The sequence below is a fragment of the Lepidochelys kempii genome, chromosome 2 (genome assembly GCF_965140265.1).
Source record: "Lepidochelys kempii isolate rLepKem1 chromosome 2, rLepKem1.hap2, whole genome shotgun sequence".
Lineage (NCBI taxonomy): Eukaryota > Metazoa > Chordata > Testudines > Cheloniidae > Lepidochelys > Lepidochelys kempii.
In genome coordinates, this window is record NC_133257.1 from 141,129,096 (window position 1) to 141,152,263 (window position 23,168).

Genomic DNA, 23,168 nt, shown 5'->3' on the forward strand with positions numbered 1-23,168 from the left:
TGGAAGATTCAACATACAGTCAGACTTTGAAGTATTTACAAAATAGAAATTTACAAACTGTGTCCTGATTAGGCTTTAGGTAGCAAAAAAGGTTGATAATTTACTGAGTCTGGAATCCCATAAGTATACTCAATAGAGGGAGTTTGATATCTGCAGCATTACCAGATGCATTCCTCGAAAAAACTACCTTGATCTGAAATTCAGAATTTTTACTTACTTTTTCCTTTTATGCAAATTCAACTCTAACGTGCACCATTGCTTGTGAATATTTGCTTTTATTCACAAAGTGCATATGTGCTACCAGAATTCCTAAGTCTAATAGAAATAGGTAACAAACTAGTGTAAATTACAAATTGACATAAGCTAGTAGCATACGTGAACTCATAATAAAAACAATTACTTTTAAAGAAATATCAACTTTAAAATGGTGGCTAAGTAGGTTATTCCATTTGCTGAGGCTCAAGATATGTGGTTCCACCTCCATATTTTTCTGCTGGAATTGTTCAACTAAAGGAATATTTTTAACCATCTTGAGTAAGGATATAACTGCTCTAAAAGTGTTGAGACACTGTATCACAATTTGACAAGCCTACAGACTAAAATGAAACAGCTTGGGCAAAAGGAGCCTTGAATAGTGTCCGGATCCAGACAGCTCTGTAAACAAGACGGTGACTGAGAAACCTAAAAGACAGTATTTTTCCTGACTGAAAAGGAATATATGAGGAGCTTCAGTTTCTGAAGAAAACATGGAGACCTGCTGTAACTGATTGCAGAAATATCTAAAAATGGAATGTCCTTTCTTCAAAAGTGGAGGTAAAAGAGCACATCACTTCAGAGAAAGCCTCAGTACTTCACCCAGAAAGATTATTGCCGCCTCCACTGGGAGCAAGGTTTATTGGATGTAAAAAAAAAATTCAAATGTTGCTTCTGAAATTCCTTTTGACTCGATAAAATAGTTTTTTTTCTTGTGTATGAAACATTGAGGATTAACGTTAATGGTAAGGAAATGACTGTAAGCACATGGGACTGCACAAGTGGGAAACAGACAATACTTCAGTATCAGGGGACTTGAACCAATTTATGACCTTTATTTTGTCTTACATTTTGTAGCTGCCAGTGATGTAGACCAGTGATGAACTGACACTCATACCATATTCAGAGCTCTATTGACTGTGCCCAGTGGAACAACTATTGTAGTTGGAAAACAGCTACCCCTGGTCTAGGAGAGGGGACAGAAAAATGTGTAAAACTGTGATAATCCAGGCTATATAGAACATAAACAGATGTTACTGTGCAGGGCAGAGGAACTGCCTCTAACCATATAAGAGAAGTGTCTGACAACAGAAGAGACCCCACAGTAAGAATTTTATAGCACCTTTGCCAATAATGTGCCAGACTGCTAGCAAACAAGCAGACATGGTAGCCCAGGTAGAGCCAATGCGAATTGATACATATGTAGATTCATAGATTCATAGATATTTAGGTCAGAAGGGACCATTATGATCATCTAGTCTGACCTCCTGCACAATGCAGGCCACAGAATTTCACCCACCACTCCTAAAAAAAACCTCACACCTATATCTGTGCTATTGAAGTCCTCAAATTGTAGTTTGAAGACCTCAAGGAGCAGAGAATCCTCCAGCAAGTGACCCGTGCCCCATGCTACAGAGGAAGGCGAAAAACCTCCAGGGCCTTCCAATCTGCCCTGGAGGAAAATTCCTTCCCGACCCCAAATATGGCGATCAGCTAAACCCTGAGCATATGGGCAAGATTCATCAGCCAGATACTACAGAAAATTCTTTCCCGGGTAACTTGGATCTTACCCCATCTAAAAACCCATCACAGGCCATTGGGCCTATTTACCATGAATATTTAATTACCAAAACCATGTTATCCCATCATACCATCTCCTCCATAAACTTATCGAGTTTAATCTTAAAGCAAGATAGATCTTTTGCCCCCACTACTTCCCTCGGAAGGCTATTCCAAAACTTCACTCCTCTGATGGTTAGAAACCTTCATCTAATTTCTAATCTAAATTTCCTAGTGGCCAGTTTATATCCATTTGTTCTTGTGTCCACATTGGTACTGAGTTTAAATAATTCCTCTCCCTCTCTGGTATTTATCCCTCTGATATATTTATAGAGAGCAATCATATCTCCCCTCAACCTTCTTTTAGTTAGGCTAAACAAGCCAAGCTCCCTGAGTCTCCTTTCATAAGAAAAGTTTTCCATTCCTCGGATCATCCTAGTAGCCCTTCTCTGTACCTGTTCCAGTTTGAATTCATCCTTCTTAAACATGGGAGACCAGAACTGCACACAGTATTCCAGGTGAGGTCTCACCAGTGCCTTATATAACGGTACTAAAACCTCCTTATCCCTACTGGAAATACCACTCCTGATGCATCCCAAGACGACATTAGCTTTTTTCACAGCCATATCACATTGGCAGCTCATAGTCATCCTATGATCAACCAATACTCCAAGGTCCTTTTCCTCCTCCGTTACTTCTAGTTGATGCGTCCCTAGCTTATAACTAAAATTCTTGTTATTCATCCCTAAATGCATGACCTTACACTTCTCACTATTAAATTTCATCCTATTCCTATTACTCCAGTTTACAAGGCCATCCAGATCCTCCTGTAGGGTATCCCTGTCCTTCTCTAAATTAGCAATACCTCCCAGCTTTGTATCATCTGCAAACTTTATTAGCACACTCCCACTTTTTGTGCCCAGGTCAGTAATAAAAAGATTAAATAAGATTGGTCCCAAAACTGGTCCTTGAGGAACTCCACTGGTAACCTCCCTCCAACTTGACAGTTCACCTTTCAGTAGGACCCGTTGTAGTCTCCCCTTTAACCAATTCCCTATCCACCTTTCAATTTTCCTATTGATCCCCATCTTATCCAATTTAACTAATAATTCCCCATGTGGCACAGTATCAAACGCCTTACTAAAATCTAAGTAAATTAGATCCACTGCGTTTCCTTTGTCTAAAAAATCTGTTACTCTCTCAAAGAAGGAGATCAGGTTGGTTTGGCACGATCTACCTTTTGTAAAACCATGTTGTATTTTGTCCCATTTACCATTGACTTCAATGTCCTTAACTACCTTCTCCTTCAAAATTTTTTCCAAGACCTTGCATACTACAGATGTCAAACTATACATCAACCATAAAAAAATTGAGGGGGGAGAACCCTGCAAATTGGAAATCAGGATCAAACCAACTAATTCCGAGTTCAGCCTTGTAAAAATATGTGGGACTCACTACAAACAAGATGTAGGCTCCTTAAAAAAAAAGGCTAAGTAAATTGATTAAATTGTGTGGGATCCCCTGTACGAGAGAGTAACTGAAATCCTAAATTAACTAGTTTTCATGATGATAAACCAGTTGATCATTTAGAGGCTCTCATACATTTTATCTTAAATAAGATTTTGCTTTTAAAAGGTCAGTGGAAGGTATCTAGGCATCTAGGTTGCATTTCCCTAGTTTGTTTATGAGAAGGTCATGCGAGACAGTATCAAAAGCCTTACTAGAGTCAAGATATACCACATCTACTGCTTCCCCCCCCCCACCCCATCCACAAGGCTTGTTACCCTATCAAGGAAAGCTATCAGGTTGGTCTGACATGACTTGTTCTTGACAAATCTATGCTGACCGTTGCTCATCACCTTATTACCTTCTGGGTGTTTGCAAATTGATTGCTTAATTATTTGCTCCATTATCTTTCCGGGTACTGAAGTTAAGATGACTAGTCTGTAATTCCCCAGGTTGTCCTTATTTCCCTTTTTATAGATTAGCACTATATTTTCCCTTTTCCAGTCTTCTGGAATCTCTCCCATCTTCCATAACTTTTCAAATCTATCTCCTCAGTCAGCTCCTTAAGCATTCTAAGATGCATTTCATCAGGCCTAGGTGATTTGAAGACATCTAATTTGTCTAAGTAATTTCTAACTTGTTCTTTCCCTATTTTAGCCACTGATCCTACCTCATTTTCACTAGCATTCACTATGTTAGATGACCAATCACCATCAGCTTTTTTGTTGAAAAACTAAACAAAAAAGTCATTTATCACTTCTTCCATTTCCACATTTTCTGTTATTGTTTCCCCTCCCCCCATCATTGAATAACAGGCCTACCCTGTCCTTCGTCTTCCTCTTGCTTCTAATGTATTTGTAGAATGTTTCTTGTTACCTTTTATGTTTCTAGCTAGTTTAATCCTGTTTTGTGCCTTGGTCTTTCTAATTTTGTCCCTACATACTTATATTATTTGTTTATATTCATCCTTTGTAATTTGACCTAGTTTCCCCTTTTGTAGGACTCTCTTTTTTCAGTTTCAGATCATTGAAGATCTCCTGGTTAAGCCACTGTGGTCTCTTGCCATACTTCCTATCTTTCCTATGCAGTGGGATAGTTTGCTCTTGTGTCCTTAATAATGTCTCTTTGTCAAACTGCCAACTGTCTTCAATTGTTTTTCCCCTTAGACTTGCTTCCCATGGGATCTTACCTCTCAACTCCCTGAGTTTTCTAAAGTCTGTCTTCTTGAAATCCATTGTCTTTATTGTGCTGTTTTCCCTCCGTTCCTTAGAATCATGAACTCTACTATTTCATGATCACTTTCACGCAAGCTGCCTTCCACTTTCAAATTTTCAGCCAGTTCCTACCTAATCAAATCTAGAACAGCCTCTCCCCTAGTTGGTTTCTCTACTTTCTCAAATAAAAATTGTCTCCCATACTATACATTCCAATAACTTATTGGATAATCTGTGCCCTGCTATGTTGTTTTCCCAATAGATGTCTGAGTAGTTGAAGTCCCCCATCACCACCAAGTCCTGTACTTCGGATGATTTTGTTAGTTTGAAAAAAGCCTCATCCACCTCTTCTTCCTGGTTAGGTGGTCTGTAGTAGATGCCTACCATGACATCACCCTTGTTTTTTACCCCTTTTTGCCTTACCCAGAGTACATACAGTTTCTATATGAGGCAACACCTCCTCCCTTTTTTCCCTGTTGGTCCTTCCTGAGCAAGCTGTACCCTTCTATACCAATATTCCAGTCATGTGTATTATCCCCCTGAGTCAGTCTGTGATGCCAACTATGTCATAGTTGTGTTAATTAACTAGCATTTCAAGTTCTTCCTGCTACTTCCCCATATTTCTCGCACTAGTATACAAACATCTAAGATACTGATCTGATTTCTTCCTGTTTTCTCTCTTGTCTCTCTTCCTTATCCCTACTATAACAGCCCATGCTCCCCCAAGATTCCAACTCATCTTCCAAGTCTCCATGTTTTTGACTTACCTGCAGGCTTTTGTCACCTGCCCCCGTTGAACCTCGTTTAAAGACTTCCTCTCTAGGTTAGCCTGTCTGTATCTAGATATGCTCTTCCCGTTCCCCGATAGGTTAACCCCATCTCTGCTTAGCAGTCCTTCTTCCCAGAACAGCATCCCATTGTCAAGGAAGCTGAAGCCCTCCTGGCAACGCCATCCTCGCAGCCAGGCATTCACCTCCAGGATGCATCTGTCTCTGCCTGGCCCCCATCCTTGACCAGAAGAATCGAAGGGAACACCACTTGAGCTCCCAACTTCTTCACCCTTACTCCCAGAGCCCTATAGTCACTTCTGATCTGCTGAGGATCATACCTTGCAGTATCATTAATGCCCCCATGGATGAGGAGCATGGGATAGTTGTCAGAGGACTAGATGATCCTTGAAAATCTCTCTGTAACATCTCAGATATGGGCCCCTGGCATGCAGCACAGCTCCCAGGATGCCATGTCAGGCTGACAGATGGGCCCTCAGAAGAGAGTCACCAACCACCACTACCCTACGTTTCCTCCTGGAAGTGGTGGCTGTGATCCTCCCAGCCTTGGGTGTACTTGGCTTCTCCTCCTCCACCTTTGACGGTGATTCCTCATTGCTTGTTGCCAGGGCAGCATAATGGTTCTTAATCCCTATGGTGTGTGGGTTGGGGGAAGGGGTGGAGCACTGCCTGCTTCCAGAAGTAACTAGCAGCCAGTGTCCTCCCTGTGTCAGCCTCCTCACCCAGTGGTATGACTGCTGTCTTCTCCAGGTGGATAGCTTCCTAAGCCTTAGATGTCTCCATGTGAATACTCTCAAGGAATTCCTCATGAGCACAGATGCTCATCAGCCCAGCCACCTCCTCCTGTAGGTCTCCCACCTTCTTCCTGAGAGATTCCACCAGCACATACCTTTCATATTGGACAGTTCCCCCAGCCTGGCTTTCTGTGAGTGGGAAATGCAGGATACAGTCTGCAAATCCACACCAGGATCTGGGTAGAGGCACCCATGTTCAGGTTGTCTGTCCGGATACAGACGCAGGTGGAGGAGACAGGAGCAGCGTTGGCACTGGCGATGCGGCCCTTCCTGACCATAGCGATTATATTATGACTCCCTCCTACAAACTCCCTCTCAAATTCCCCTGTTTGCTAGTGCCCCTTGCTTGCTTAGCCTCTGGCTTTTAAGGCCTTCTCTCCTAGGTCAGTCCTACCCCTTCATTAATCACAGAGGGGGATGGTGATCACAAGGCTGATTGCAGCTGATCAAAGTTGATCAAGGATGATCCAGGGAACAAAGGCTCAAACAGTCGGCAAACACACAATCCCAACTGACCCTGTAAATTTAAATAACTACTGTGGTGCTACTTCAAAGCAATTATATGTTCATTTAGAGCAGTGGTTTTCAACCTGTGGTCTAAGATTTTCAAAGGGGTCTGCACCTCCATTCAAAATTTTTTAGCAGGACACAAACGAAAAAAGTTTGAAAACCACTGGTTTAGAGAAAATGTCACTCTTGAAATGTTGTCTGGTGGTTATATATGTGATGTTATATTTTCATGTAGTTTTGTTAACCTAACATGATGTAGGTTTTATTTCTTTATCGTTTGATGTATTTAATGGTTCAGTTCACTTCGGCATAATTTATACAGAGAACATTTTCTGTGCAATTTGAAGGTGAATAAAACAGCAGAAACTAAGAAGAAAAATGGAGAGAACTGTTCAGCCAACCACTCAGGATAACCAGATTAGTAACCCTTTCATTTGAATACAGAGGGTATAAAGCATCTAGTTATTGAGGCTGTGAAAGTGCGGCAGGATTCAGAAACTGGAGAAGTTTATGATTGCAAAGATCAGGAACTGGAAGATTCAAGAAACAGACAAAATGGTACAGTAAAGAGAACACAGAGGAGATAATAAACTGAAAATTGGAACAGCCTGGGCTATATTGTGTCCTGATTTAGCTTCAGGGAATTAAGAGTTGATCCTTTTCTGAAACTCAAAGACTGGATATCTGCACAAGATGTGGAGTGTCCGAAGACAATCTATCTTAATCTGGAACTCGGCAATTTGAATTTATTATTGTACTTTTTTCCCCTCTTTTTTAGTGCAGATTTACATTTAAATGACAGAACGTTTGGGGGCTATTTGGTTTTAACACAGAATATGTGTGTGCTACCAGAAAATCCTAAACACACCCTGGGAGAGATCCCTTACAAATCAGCAGATTACAGCATCATTTGTTTCTTTTCTATAAATTGAATTAAAGTTGATTTTTCATTTATTCCTCTAAAATTATTTTTTTCTATCTGGAAAAGTTCTTTTTTTTTTTGAGACAGCATCAATGGAATGTAGTTCACCTGTAAATAAATATATTACCACATTCATATTGAAAGATTTACAGGATGCTAGATTTGACTATTCATGTTTACTAGTCAATTGTTCCTGTCACACCCCGAGCTTCATGATAACATTTCAAGCAATTTTTTTTACATTAGTACAATTGCCAAAAATCTGTTGCTTGCACTATAACTTCTAATTGGCAGTTTTGGAGGAAATTAAATACACATTCCCCAAAAGGTGATGAATGCAGTTTACTAATAAGAAGCAGAGAATGTAGTTTGAATATTGTGCTGAATATTATGCAGAAAAAAATTCTGATTTTCTACTTGTTCCTTAAATACCACCACAATGACTGTAACTGTATTGTTACAGCATCGTTTTATGACATTATAAAAGCATCATGCAAATAACTTCTGTTTAAAGAATATCACATTGTAGGACATATTTTTAAAGGGGCATCTATTTGGCGCACAGAAATTTGTGTGTGTAAATTGAATTTTTACCCACACTGATCTGCATGTAGACACAGTCAAGGCCTCTTTACATATGCACAGTGTTAAAAACAAATCATTTAGAAAAAGAAAACTGCAAAACGTTACATTCAGCTATACAACAGGCATTGTGAAAAGGACAAAGCATCAAGAAAACATTTGTTCAATAAGAATATGAGATGGATTATATGATTTGTGGAGCAAAATGTTGCAAGATAGTATCCCTAATTTATACAATAACATGGACCAAGTAAATCAGTGCATTAAAAAGAATGCAGCAGAGGAATCTGTATACATTTACTCTTAGCTTTTGTGGGCCTGATCGGAAATACCTTACTCTTTCCAAATTCTCTTTGACTTTAGTTGAATTCACAATAACTCCAATTTCCATCTGTGGGAATTTTGACTGAACAAAATGCTCAGGTATGAGGCCCTAGGATCTTTTCATAAGATATACCTGAATTTTCACTACAATATAAGTGTCACTGCATCCAGTTTGGTGTTGTGGGAAAGACAGAGAAAGAGATGTAAGGTGCTTATTCTGCACATACACAAGCAGCCAGGAGAGCCCTAACAAGTAAACAAACCTAATTTGCCAAGGCCCACATCATATCCTTAAATGGGCGTCACGTATGATTAGAAGGCCTTTCTGGGGTGTTCTCACAGCTTGGCCAAAATTTCTCCATAGTAGAAAACAATTTTCCTTTTCCTGTGATTCATACACCCAGCTTCAGAAAGTGTTCCGTTCCTCCCCTGCCCCACTAGCGATGAAGGCCCAAGATAAAATAATAGTGAGATCTTCATTACAATTTCTTGATTGCACTGCTTAGACACAGTTTGTAGTTTGTAGATGTTGAAAATTGCACTTAGAAATTTCAGGATAAAACCACACTTCCAGCTCAAGATTGAGACTCCCATCTTTAGACATCATCTCTACATCTCAGTTAAGCAGCTCCTGTTGAAAATAACAGATTGCTAGATATTTAGAAGGTTCAGATGTCCCTTATCGGTCCAGATTATCTGTTACACTCAGTTTCTACTGAGTGCAGCATAAAGCAAGTACTGTGCCCTAGCACTAGTGCAAGTTAGAGCCCCTAAGGACTGTCCACTAGCTAGGGTTATCCAGAACACTTCAGACATCAGCCACTCCTCCCTATCAAACCTGTCCCTGCACCAGAGTGTTGCAGGGAGGAAAGTGGAGGAGCTGACTACTCTGGAGGATTACATTGCACCAGAAGACTCTCTCCAGCTGTGGAGTTACAGCCAGTCTGAACAGTGCAAATGGAGCAGAGTGGGCCAGAGCATCTAACAAATAATGTTTACCTGGTGCCTTCACCCACCTAACTCCAGTGTAAGCCTTGGAAAAATTGGCCTGAACTTAAAGTGCAGGAGCGTATGCATGCACACACGCGTGAGCTCACACACACACACACACACACACAAAGAAGCAAGATAGGCCACAAATGACAGATTTAATCTGAACTTTCTGGATCTTTGTATTTCCTATTTTTTGAGACAACAGAAGACTCTTGGAAGTGACCCTGTAGCTCTGTCTACATTGGCAGGGCGGGATTAACTTTGTGTGGGCCAGGTGCCAAACATGTTTGTGGGCTCCCCTGGGGAATGAAGAGGCAAGAGTCAAGAGCACAGGGGGCAGGGTAGATTTGATTTAAATCATGATTTGAATCACTAGTTAGGAAGACTCAATTTAATCATGGTTTTCTACATAAAAGTGCATTCTTGTTGGTTGTTATAACCTTAATGCGTATTCTTCACAACTCAGAGATAGATGAGGTTCACACTATACATTTTTAAACAGTGATTTATTCTGAAAACTTTTCAGATGAGTTTTACAGCTACATCAGAAAATGATTGTTTGGTTATTTCATTTACCAAAGGTAATTGAAGCAGATATTTATGAAGTCATTGGGAGGTGAACTATCTCCAATTCAACAGGTTAATCATTAATATTTGGAGGATTTTCTTGCCAGACTGTGTTAGGAGGAGAACATCACCAGACAGACATTTAAATTGTATTATTTAACCAAAACAACAATGTTAAGTATTCTGGATTTTTTTTTCTTCAACAGCAAACATAATATTTTAACAAAAAAGCACATGTCCCTTGCTTCTCACATTTATCTCCAGACTTCTTCTCCTTGCCCAGATCTATTCCGTCCCCAACAATCTTCTATTTTTGAAACTTTTCACTTTTAAAGAGAAGTAAGGGATTGACTTTGAGTACACAGATTTCCAGAGGGACCATCGAGTTGAGGTCTGTTATTTCTCACCTGTATATATTATTTAGTTATTTAAAAACATTTTTGCTGTTAACAAGCATGTTACCTCTAGAGACACAAATCCACAGTTTGAGAACTGCAAAACTAAGCATCTCTGGTGGTATCTTCTAGACTGAGCACTAAATCCCGTTGGGTAGATAGAAAGATTAACCTAAATAATCTATACAGAAGCCTGTGGAATTCCATAAAATTGGGTCCCTAATCCATGAACTATTAGAACTCATTTACAAAACTTTTCTTAAATATTACATGACTAAATTCATACTATAGAATTAGAATTTATAATCCCTATTCCATGATGAGATATAATGTATCTTAATTAAAACGATCTTTAGATAGGTTTATTCCTCAAAAATCTGATTTAAATCAAAAAAATCTGATTGTTTTGATTTTTTTAAAAAAGTCATTGATTTTTATCCACCCTGACAAGTGTGGCTTGGGGCGGGGAAGGATTGGTCCCCAGCTGGAGTGAGGCAGGGGCCAGGGGCAAAAGCGTAGTGGGGCAGAAGCTAGGGTTGGTCCCTGGAGCAAGGGAGGGGCCGGGGGTAAACTCCCACAGAGTGGGTACCTACCTTCTCCCTGGTTCTAGCCCATTCTCTTTGTCTCTCTCTGCACTGAGCTGAGGGTTGGGGTGCACTGAGCACAGGGCTGGGGGTGCAGGGTCTGGGAGGCAGTTAGGGTGCAGGAGCAGGTTGCGGTGCAGGGTCTGGCCAGGAGCTAGGGTGAGGGAGGGGGCTCAGGGTTGGGGCAGGAGGTTGGGGTGTGGAGTGCTTACCTGGGGCAGCTCCCATTTGGTGCGAGGGGTGCAGGTGGGAAAGTGGGGGGGGGGGCAGGAGCTCCCGTTTGGTGCTCAGGATGGGGGTGGGGATGTGGGGGGGTGCAGGAGTCAGGACTGGGGGCTGGGGGTGTGTGAAGGAGTCAGGGCATGGGATGTGGGGGGGCTGGATATGTGTGGGGGATGTAGGAGTCAGGGCTGGGGTCATGAGGGTGTGAGAGGGTGAAGGAGTCAGGGCAGGGGGCTGGAGGTGTGTGAGGGAGCGAGTGCACTGTGGATCCGCTCCTCCCCCTCCCTTGCACGGGCGAACAGCTGTTCGGCGGCAGAGGGAGGGAGACGGGGAGGGGCAGGAATGCAGCATGCTGATGGCAGAGGCGGGGGAGGAGCTTGGCCGTCAGTGGAGCCTGCCCTGCTGCAGCAGGAGCCCCAGGAGCCGGCAGCACCAAGCTTCTGCCCCCACGGGAGAGAGCAGGGGGCGGAGAAGAGCAGGCTGGGCCAGGGCCCCTTTGGAGCATGGGCCCGGTGCCATGGTAAATCTGGTACTATATTAGAAAATGAACTATTGCTCACAAAATTACCTGGCTTTAGTTTTCAGCAGCCCTGGGACAATTTGTGGTTCCAAGCAGACCTCTTTGTTTTCAGCTGAGCTTTACTTTGTTTTGGAGGGTTCATTCATATCCAAAAGCCAAAGCAAAATTCAGGGGGTGTACGAACCCACATGATTTAAAACCAAATAAAAGAATTGCACAAACATCTCCAAACTGAACCTTCTGTGTTTCAAACGCATCTACTTAGGCCCACCTTGAACATGTGCCTACTCTTCCTTACCCGTTCACTGGAGACCTACCATAGTTGAAAAGAAAGCATATCTTAACAGGAATTTCTTTAAAGGTATGTTTTATCTTGTCAACTATTGGTCTTATTCTTTCATATTCTAACTACCACAAATCTGTGTACATGATAATAAAATTCAAAAGGAAATTATAGCCTGTTAGGACAACATAATTATGAAAATGAATCCGAATGAGTCAAAAAGCATGTAGGTGTTAGAAGTGTGACAACTAGCTTCAGTTCATACGGTTGCCTTATTGATAGAAACACAAAAGAGAAAATAAGATGGAAACAAAATAAGTATCAACTATTTTGTTAGTGCTTCATTGAACTGTGTTGCAAGAAAAAATGATGAAATACATGGGGCAATGTTGTAATGAAAGACAATGAAAGGCCTCCTTTTTAGCAGAGTTCTTAGTTAGAGCTTTTTGCAACGCTCCAGATTTCAATGAGAGATCAAAAGTTGAAAGCATTCCCCATGTCATAATTCCATCTCCTAAATATCAAGATCTTAATGCAGTTCATCGCTCTTCTTTTTCTTTCATTTCTACTTGTTATTTTTACTACTTTTTCCTAACTTCTGCTTTTTTGAATAATTTTCTTTTTTCATGTGACACTCCATTTTGTTTCTCAGTTAATGTTACTTATTCCCTGCTATGAAAACGCTGCCACCTTTTCTGTATATTCTTAATGTAATACTGCTGAGTCCAGGAATTTTGGTTTGGTTTGTGAACAGAGTTTATCAGTATTCAGATATAGTTATTGCATTACAAGTGATCTCTCTTCGAAACAGAAGTTTATTCTTAATATATATCCTTTTATTGGTTATTAATTAAGGAAATATACAACATGAGATAAAAGACAATATCAAAGCAAGATTTTTCTTTATTGTATTTTCATATAGACTAACATAACTTGATAGTATTGTATTCTTATGTTTGTTAATCAACAGATTTTCAATATTATGATGTCATAACTGTTATAACATAAATTCTGTGATTCAACTCACTGTTCATATACATCAAAATGAAAAGTACAAAAAAAAGGGAAAACTAATAAAAGACAGAAAGATACTAAAAGACATACTCTGGATGGAAAAAGTGTCTTAACCTTGGCAAGTACTAGTGTTAGATGGATGCTATCATACAAGCACTATTAACTACTTTTTGAGTATTGCGTTTTTAATTTTTACATATACTGCAATATGAAACCCTTAAAGTTGTTTCATGGAACTTAATGAAGTATGCAAATGATTTGTAATTATGCATCTGAAATGTAAATGTGTGTATCAAAAGAAATGACAGGGGACATTATTATGAGACCTGGAACTTGAGGATGCATGTTCACCTATAGACCTATGATTTTAACATAATCAAATGATCCTGAGCCTGGACCCATTGCCATTTATGGCAGAACTTCTGTTGCATTTGATAAGAGCAACACTGGGCCCATAATGAGCTCATTTACAGTGCATTTACTTTTTCTGCTGCTCAGAACTCTCTCATAAACAGGAGTGGCTTTTTATTTGTACTTGTTTCAGGGCCAGTAGGCCATATAGGAACTAATCCTACAGTCCTTACAACAAGAATCTAGTTGACATCATCAGTACCGCAGAACGTGGGTCTAAAATTGCTGCTGCTAAGAACCCAGTACACATGGCATATTGAAGTGTGCTTTACTGTAGTGGTATAATAAAAAAGATAATGGACTCTGAAGCAGACTAACAAGATTTTTAAGGTGCAAAGTCACTGAGTCACTTTAAATCTGTTAGTTAAGATGCTCTGAACTGTTGATACAATAAATGTCATTAGTACATTTCATTACCCTTTTAGACAGGTAGAGACAAATGTGCATAGTGTAATTCTCTTTCAGAGTGAAGTAGCAGATAAGTGAGTCTTGTTTATAGTGATATCAAGAAAAATTGTTAATGCAAGCAGGGCTGTGTGTTGAATATTTTACAGGAACTGGGACCCCAAAAGTGTGATAACAAGTAATCCCTATATTTGTTTCATCTTTAACAGTCATCATTTTCAATCCAGACTTTAGATTCTACTCTCCTTTGGTGAGAGTTTGAGCTGTGTAAAGACTGCAGAATCAGACCCTTAGAGCTGTTGAAATTTAGCTCAACTACTCCCATGCTCTTCTCATGACGCATACAAAACTTGCTTTGGAATTTTGCTGCTTGTATATTTTTTTAACTTCAGATTAACTCATTCTTGAATATGATGTAAGTAATTCAAAGCCCATCTCAAAGAAGTGTTTCTACCTAATCTCTGTGTAACCATTTTAAATATTGTTTAGTCTATGAGTAGCATGCTATTTAGCATTTTCACTTGACAGTTATTTACCTCACTGCTTTCAATTATGACAGTGTTGTTCTTTTTTTTCTCATTCTTTTCGAACCCCTGTTTATATGTGTGTATTTTTTTCCTCTGCCTAGACCTGGTTAACCATTTCTGTGAACAGGTCCTCAATTTTTTACTTTGTCCCTACTTTCCTGTCGTAGCCCCATCTTCCCCTGGTGTCGACTCCGTACCCTTACAGCGCACAGGCAGTCAGCACGGCACACAGAACGCAACATCGACCTTCCAGAGGGCCAGCTATGCTGCAGGCCCAGCCTCCAATTACGCAGACCCCTACCAACAGCTGCAGTATTGTCCTTCTGTTGAATCACCATACAGCAAATCTGGGCCAGCCATCCCACCTGAAGGGACCTTGGCTAGGTCACCTTCCATTGATAGCATTCAGAAAGATCCCAGGTGGGTGAAACCTTATTTTGTCTACCATTACATGTTGATAAAGAAGGGTTATAACTGCAGTCTACTTGTATTTCAACTATGGTTAAAAAATGAAACAAAAATTGTGATTTGTCCTACAAAAGATTCTTTGTTTGAATTAGAATTATCTGTTTTAATGCTTTTTTTAAACATGTTCTTGTGAGCTCTCCTTTAAAACAAGATGGTCTTCAGTGCATACATTTATCTACCCTTGCTAGGGCCTCCATGTGAAATAGTATGAAAAGAAATTATGCTACGACTATGGCATCATGAGTCTTTGAATCTTAACTGTGATGGCTTAGGTTTTCCTTTGCTATTCAAGGAGAAATTTTGTTCTTCTGTAAATGTTTAATAATGTGCAAAGTGGCACCTGAGTGCAAGGCTATGAGAATAACAGTGATTGAGAGATAGAACATATTCAGGTCTATATTTCATCTGAAGATACTGTATCTAAGCTCTGCCAGTACATGACAGCAGAATGATTTGCAGTGTAATTTTCAATAAATGATTATTGCTGCCTTCTCTTCATAGAAAATATTAGCCTCTATGACACATATGCACTCCGTGGTTGTATACATATAAATATAAAATATAGTCATCATTGAGTTCTCTAGGTATACTGTAAATCAAAGAGTATGTGCTTGATGGCAGCATTCTAAGGGGTGAATTGTCTTCAGTTATGACAGTAACGGAGATGGAGGTATTAACAGCACCTCTTAATTTGATTGCTTGTTTTTGTCTGGTTTTGTGGTGCAAAGGATCAGTACTTTTATGGGCTTTTTATGATTCTTGTAAGTTAAATCGTTTTGAAGTTGAAATCAGACTCTTGAGAAGTTACATAATTAAGCTTTTATTCACAAATATTTGACTTCTTAAAATCTGTATTCATTTGTACGGGATTTTCTGTGGTAGATATTGTGATTTTGTTGCATGGTATTTAGCAACAGGAACACTCAGAAATGTGTCCCCAACAAGGTCATTAGGTTGGCATTTGACCAACAAGATACATAAGATAAAATGGCAAGATTTTCCTTCTTCCGCTATAGAAATGAACGGTTCATAGCCTTGACAGCCTGCACTCTGTACATGTTGACTATCTGTATAGTAACTGCCTCACTAGTCCAAGAGGCCAAGGACAGATTAATTGCGTAGCACATCAGGGACACTACTGCTTCTAGTACCAGCTCATTATGCTAGTGACCCACTTTTGATGTAGGTATAGCAGCTGTCTCCTTATCCTTAACTCTTGATGCCACACCATATGTTTGAATGGGAAGAAGACAACAGGCCCTTGTATGTTTATAGGTTTGGCATTCACAGAAAAAATGTCATCACACGAACATAATTTACCCACCTAGAATGGCACTAAATACTGACATTTGTTCTATGGTATTGAATTCTTGACGGGGATACTAGAGAAGGACTTTTGCATGCTACAAAATTCTGCCTTGTAATAATACCTTGTTAATGCCTTACAAAAGATGTACAGGAACTTGAAATATAAGAGAAGAATGAGATTGATGGCAAAAAATACATTTAGGAAAAATATATTGAAATGAAGGAAAGCATGTGTACTATACTATAGTCGTGTTAGACATATGGTTTAAAAAGATGTAATCTTTGTGGAAAATACACCATTATCACTGTAGTGGTCAGCACCTGCATAGGTTATATGCTTAGCAAATGTCATAGAATATCAGGGTTGGAAGGGACCTCAGGAGGTCATCTAGTTCAAAGCCGGACCAATCCCCAATTTTTGCCCTAGATCCCTAAATGGCCCCCTCAATGATTGAACTCACAACCATGGGTTTAGCAGGCTAATGCTCAAACCACTGAGCTATCCCTCCGCCCCAAACTTGTCAAACTTGTTCCTTTTGTAAAATGATTTTGTTTACTTTCGCTTGGTGCTCTAGCCTTATTTTGTAGCCCGTTTTGTTTCTCTTCTCCTTCCAACCTAGTGCATGGAATTATATGAATACTAATTTAAATAAGAATATAGGAGATGGAATATTGACATCCACAGATGTAAATAGAACTTGGTAAGCTTTACACAGGAAGAAATTTGTTTATTTACCATTTTTCATTTCATGAATTAATCATAAACAGGCTGTGATTTTTACATTTTTTTTGTAACAGGGATTTATATTGTAGCTTTTACAAATGTATTTCATGCTGTAAATTACTAGTGAGCTACTAACTGCAGCTATTGCTTCAAGTATTTGTTATCTGCATATTCACAGATTGTGTTATTTGGTTGGTTACCTGAGTCACATGGTAGTGTTCTGAAAAGCAAATTAAGGGGTTGGGGGAGGAGGTACAAACACACACAAAGCCAGTTGTATGGATTTTACTCAAACAAACGTTCGTAAATATTTTATTGTAGTAATCGCCCAGCTCTAGACCTAAATTATTTGTAAATAAAAATGAAAGGGTGTGACATAAAAATGAAAGGGTGTGACATCCTTGAGTAAAAGTGTTCTGGCTTCAAGTAGAAGTCAGTGTTATGAAAATTAGCTTGATACACCAAGAAATAGATTGTTACCCATTTTTTTTCAACTAGTCTAGCAAGAAGGAATCAAAATGATTTGAAGTTGGGGAAAAACTCAGTTTCTCAAGTTGAAGTGATTAATTTAATCTGAAGGATGAAGTCCTGGTCTGTTTTACACAGATGTTGATAGAGACAGGGGTACAAGATTTTAGAATCATAGAAGATTAGGGTTGGAAGGGACCTCAGGAGGTCATCTAGTCCAACCCCCTGCTCAAAGCAGGACCAATCCCCAACTAAATCATCCTAGCTAGGGCTTTGTCAAGCCTGACCTTAAAAACCTCTAAGGAAGGAGATTCCACCACCTCCCTAGGTAACCCATTCCAGTGCTTCACCACCCTCCGAGTGAAAAAGTTTTTCCTAACATCAAGCCTAAACCTCCCGCACTGCAACTTGAGACCATTACTCCTTGTTCTGTCATCTGGTACCCTGAGAACAGTCTAGATCCATCCTCTTTGGAACCCCCTTTCAGGTAGTTGAAAGCAGCTATCAAATCCCCCCTCATTCTTCTCTTCTGCAGACTAAACAATCCCAGTTCCCTCAGCCTCTCCTCATAAGTCATATGCTCCAGTCCCCTAATCATTTTTGTTGCCCTCTGCTGGACTCTTTCCAATTTTTCCAAATCCTTCTTGTAGTGTGGGGCCCAAAACTGGACACAGTACTCCAGATGAGGCCTCATCAATGCCGAATAGAGGGGAACAATCACATCCCTTGATCTGCTGGCAATGTTCCTACTTATACAGCCCAAAATGCCGTTCGCCTTCTTGGCAACAAGGGCAACAAGATGAGGAGGAATGGTGTTGGACATCTCTCCCCACGCACCAGGAACTCTCACAGGAGCAGCAGATAATACAGACCCAGCACTCCCTTGAATTCTATGCACAGATCCTGTTTAAATTCCATGAGTAGCATTCTAGAATCTCAGGAATCATGGTTTGGGAATACTGATAGGCTCCTTGCCACTAATAGCAGCATGAGAACAGGACATGTAATTCTCTTTTAGCAGCAATGGTAAGGAGAACTGCTGAGCATATTGTGACCTGATCTGTAAGAGGTATATTCCCCTCCCTCCATGGGCAAAATGCCTTAGTAACCTGCCCCTGTTCACCACATTACCAGAAACATAGTGACAAATTGGAGGGAGTTTAAAGAAGAGCAACAAAAATACCAGGAGTGTTGGACAGATTGATTTATGAGGAAAGATTAAAAGCTTGGCTAAAAGAATAATGAGGGCAGCGAGACAAAACACCCCGAATACTTGAAGGAACACTGAGAAAAGACAGAAATCATTTAACATAGTACTCAGAGGTATAATTAAGAGTAATGAATGAAATTACGAAACAAAATTTGGGCTGAATATCAAGAAAAGACTGCTGATGGTGAGCTGAGTTACCCTGTTGGAATTGACTTCACAGGGATATTGTTTGGGCTCTTTGAAGCTAGACTGAACAAACACCAGAAAATGTATTGTAGGGAGCAATCTTTGATTGCTCAAGGGATAAACTGGATGATCTAATAGGTCTTGGACTTCCATGACACTGTGATCTATTGCTGGGTTAAGAAAATTTGTGATCAACTTAGTTTCTGGTACTAAATCTGTGTGATCTGTCAGATGTGACAGTGGGTCACTAATGGACTAAACTGAAAGAAAAAAAAGGAAACTGTAATATCTACATATTGTAAGCTTCTGATTGGTTTACGGCACATGCAGATACATCAGTAGGCAAAATGGACAGAGGTGTGATTCTGATAAACAAACAGAATTTCTGAAATATAAAATAATTTCCTAAATGATTCCTATTCTATGCTGGTAGAATTTTCATCTGAAACTAAGAGGAAAAATTAGCTAGCACTGCTGTATTTGGGAATTTTTCCAATGTTTTCATTGTGTAGCTTGGATTACTATTACTTCAGCTTTGCATATGTGTTTCTGAGCCAACTTTTGCCAAATGAAATCTTAGCTCAACATCTGTTTGCCCCCTCCACAAACTGTCATAAAATACTGTTTAGTCTTAATTAAGCTACAGGAGTCCGAGACAGAAAAAATACTAAAGTATTATTTAAAATAAATATATCTGCATTCATAATTACTTTTATGGCTACTGATTTCTTTTTTTATCTCATATATTGTAAAACATCAAGCCAGATTCTTAGCTGGTGTAAACTGGTACAGCTCTATAGAGCTAGTCGTATTTACACCAGCTGAGGTTCTGTCTCATCATGTTAGACATTTCTCTTAATAAACAACAACAAAAAACTTATGTTCTGCAGCTGGAAAAAATAGGAAGAACCGAATGAACAATGAAAAAATAGTTTACATAAAACAGATTCTTCATTATCTGAGAGCCTAGGGCATCCTTGCAAGGTTAGGGCTTGTCTATACTTGCTGCAGTGGCGCTGCTGTACCACTTAGTGAAGACGCTACCTAAGCTGACAGGAGAGCTTCTCCCAAGGGGCGGTAGCTGTGTCCACAAGAGAAACCCTGCCATCGACATAGCGCTGCCTACACCAGGGATTAAATCAGTATAACTGCGTCGCTCAGGGGTGTGGAAAATCCACACTCCTGAGCGACGTAATTATACCGACATAAGTTGGTAGTGTAGACTTTAGTTAAAGTCTAAGGAGGAAACTTCTAAACTAAGTATGGAGAAGTCCGCAGGGTTCAGGAACCAACATAGCATGTGTATAAACTCCTAACCTCCTAAACGTTAATATTTCTGAGATATTTAATGTCAACTTCAGATGTTTCCATACAATTTTACTTTGTAGTACCAAGACAAATAAAACTTTAGATAAATCTTTTTAATGAAACCACAGTAAACCACATTGAAATAGCATTAATAGTCCCATTTACAGGGGCACCATAAAGTTAATAATCATATATGAAGAATTGACTGGTCTGTATTGCTAATAACAACTTTCATTGTAAAATGGAATGCATTCTAAAAATCAAACTTAATTTTCAGCATATATGCTGTCTGTTTCATTTTTGCACTTTATAAAGTTTAGATGGTGAAACTAGACTGATTTGACTACAGTTATTTTCACTTCAAGCTGAAGACTGTTCTGTCATGTTTATTTTTTAAGTAATAACAAAAACAATTTTCACTGAAATGTGAAATAAAAATCACTTACTATGATTTATAAAAACTTTTCTTACAAAACCTAAATCTTTACACCTAAACTACCCACGAATGTCCTTAAATACACAAAAGCAAAGAAACTGCATCCTTTTTGTTAAAGTAAAAATGAACTTTGGTTAATGAATTATAGTATGTATAAGGATCTCATATACCTACACAGCATGGAGTTAGTAAGAGAGCATATCTGTTTAGAGAGCATTTCAGCTTTAATTGTAATTCTTTTTTTTTTTTGTAGGTTTTTGTAAGAGATTTTTAATTTTGTCTGAATAAAAAGTAAAACCCCATAATAGCGATGATCATTACTCACATAGCATAATACTCCATGTCAACTGTTACACTACTGAGTCGTACATGAACCTTGCTAGTTCACGTGCACAGTGGTGAGATCCACAGGGAATGACTGAATTTTGCAAATTAGCTAACAAATGAATAAACACAGCTCCTTGTGTCGAATGCATAAACATATGCATTCATAAATGAATAAACACAGCTCCTTGTGGCTGAGTGCATATTAGCAAGTTCTGCTATAACAATGGTCTTGCTCACTTATGGCTTCCCTATCTATAATGTCATTGATGGGCAGAAAATCAGTTTATTTCTTCCTTTGTTTTGTGACATTGCTTAACTATTGAACATCATAGGCATTTATATGAAGGGGCTGGCAGAACAATATAGTAACAGCAACAGTCATGTTGAAAAACAGTTCAGCAATGCAATCAAAACTAACTTCAGCTAGAATAAAATGTAATATCCCATAGATATAATGTCCCATAGATATATTATCCATGTCCATGTCACAGTGAATGATATTGTTATGAGTTTTTACTGTTTACATTTTTATAGTATGCTGTTTTTAATAAATATGTTTCAAAGAGCACCTTTAAACTGTTTATACAAAATACATTGGAAAATCCAATGAACACACACAAAAATTATGTGTTTACCAAAAATGCTGTACTTTCTAGAATACTCATGGAGTGATAATCCAAAAGACCCCATTTTATGACTTTTTAATTTTTTTCCCCAGCACTTACTGGTGAAAAATGTGACAACTAAAATAGATAATTTAAAAATGTAAATAGCATTAAAAATACAAATAACTGGTAGTGGCACATAACTTTTTTTAACTATCCAGGTACAAATCAAAACGTTACTGATTGTGCCAGCTATTGCATAATTTAAATTTTATATCCTGAGGCATTCCTGCTGTGTTTTTACTTTCAAAGTCAAAGTTCTGATTGATTACCTCTGTTGGGGTTAATTTCCCACCACACAGAGAATGAAAGCACTGACTCACTACTTTCAAAGTTCTTAAATCATAAGCCTCATTGTACAAAGGAGAAGTAGGCTGAAGGAAAGCATCCTGTGTCCACTATGAACCATCAAAACCCATTTTGCATCACTTTCTACAAAGAGCTGTGGTATATTTTCAAGCCTAGCTTTGTAAAGCTTTTATTTCCCTGTAGTAAAAAGAATCTCATTACGATAAGTGGCAATTAGCATATATGCTTCAATAAAAGTGCAATAAAAGCATAAGACATTGGCTCTTTAAGATAAACTAAAACGTTTCTGCAGGAGTCCTTACAGTGTATTCATTTGGTTTGTTTTAGGGATTATCATAATATTAACAGAATTGCTTTACTATAAATCTTAATAATAGTGAAAGGTGGTATTACAGTGTTATGAGAGAGGCCAATAAGAATATAATCCTCAGTCTGTGTATGTTTGTGCAAAGAAAATTACTCTGTATGTTTGTGTGTACATTTTTATTTTTTAAAATGTATAAGGCAGTGTGATATACTGGTGATAGACAGAAATCCGAAGCAGGCACTATCCCAGGAATAAGAAAAGGAGTACTTGTGGCACCTTAGAGACTGTGAGCTGTAGCTCACGAAAGCTCATGCTCAAATAAATTGATTAGTCTCTAAGGTGCCACAAGTACTCCTTTTCTTTTTGTGAATACAGACTAACATGGCTGTTACTCTGAAACCTATCCCAGGAATAGTTATTTGGTGACTTCCTTTTCCCAATTAACACTCAGCATTGCAAGGATGTCCATTTGTAATTTTTTCCCCAGTGTTCCTTTCACAACACATTAAACTGGCAGAATCAAGTAGCTGTAGCCCTAAAGTGAGAATTTTGCAATTGACAGTGCTAGCTGTATCTTTCTGTCTTCCAACAGGATATCTATTGCTTTCTTTATCCTTTCTTATTGCTGAGGAGATGGCATATCCTCACAGGCATTTATCAGTAGTCATCTAAGTGCAGAACAATGAACCAATATGAAATATTAAAATCAAAGGGATGATCCAAGCATGCACACAATTCAAGACAATTGGTATGGACTCAGGGCAAGCCTCAGGTGCTCACACAAACCATCCCTCCAAATGAAAGGGATGAGTTCTCATTTTGCATATAAAATAGACACGAGAAAGGGTAACAAACATAAAACTAACAGAGAAGGCGGGGGAGGGGGGCAAACATAGCTAAAGATTAAGACTGCTGATATAAATAGGACTTATATTCTGCCCTAAAAACTGAAAACATGGGATCCCAGCAACCTGCTTGAAGAGAGTGCTTCAGAACCAACAACTCTTGACCAAGAATGTCTAGCTTCCAGCTTGGCCAAGGTTACAGGAGAGCATCCCTTCCCAGGCCTGTAACTCATA

At 39.1% G+C, this 23,168-nt stretch overlaps 1 protein-coding gene across 6 annotated transcripts in view; it reads left to right on the plus strand.

The window, feature by feature from the left end:
* CTNND2 (catenin delta 2) overlaps positions 1-23,168 on the plus strand; it is a 1,187,410-nt gene that overhangs the window by 750,125 nt on the left and 414,117 nt on the right. For all 6 annotated transcript variants that reach the window (XM_073332333.1, XM_073332332.1, XM_073332334.1 and 3 more), the window contains one exon: positions 14,541-14,793. In XM_073332333.1, the coding sequence (XP_073188434.1) occupies positions 14,541-14,793 (253 nt within the window). The remainder of the gene's footprint in view (positions 1-14,540; positions 14,794-23,168) is intronic.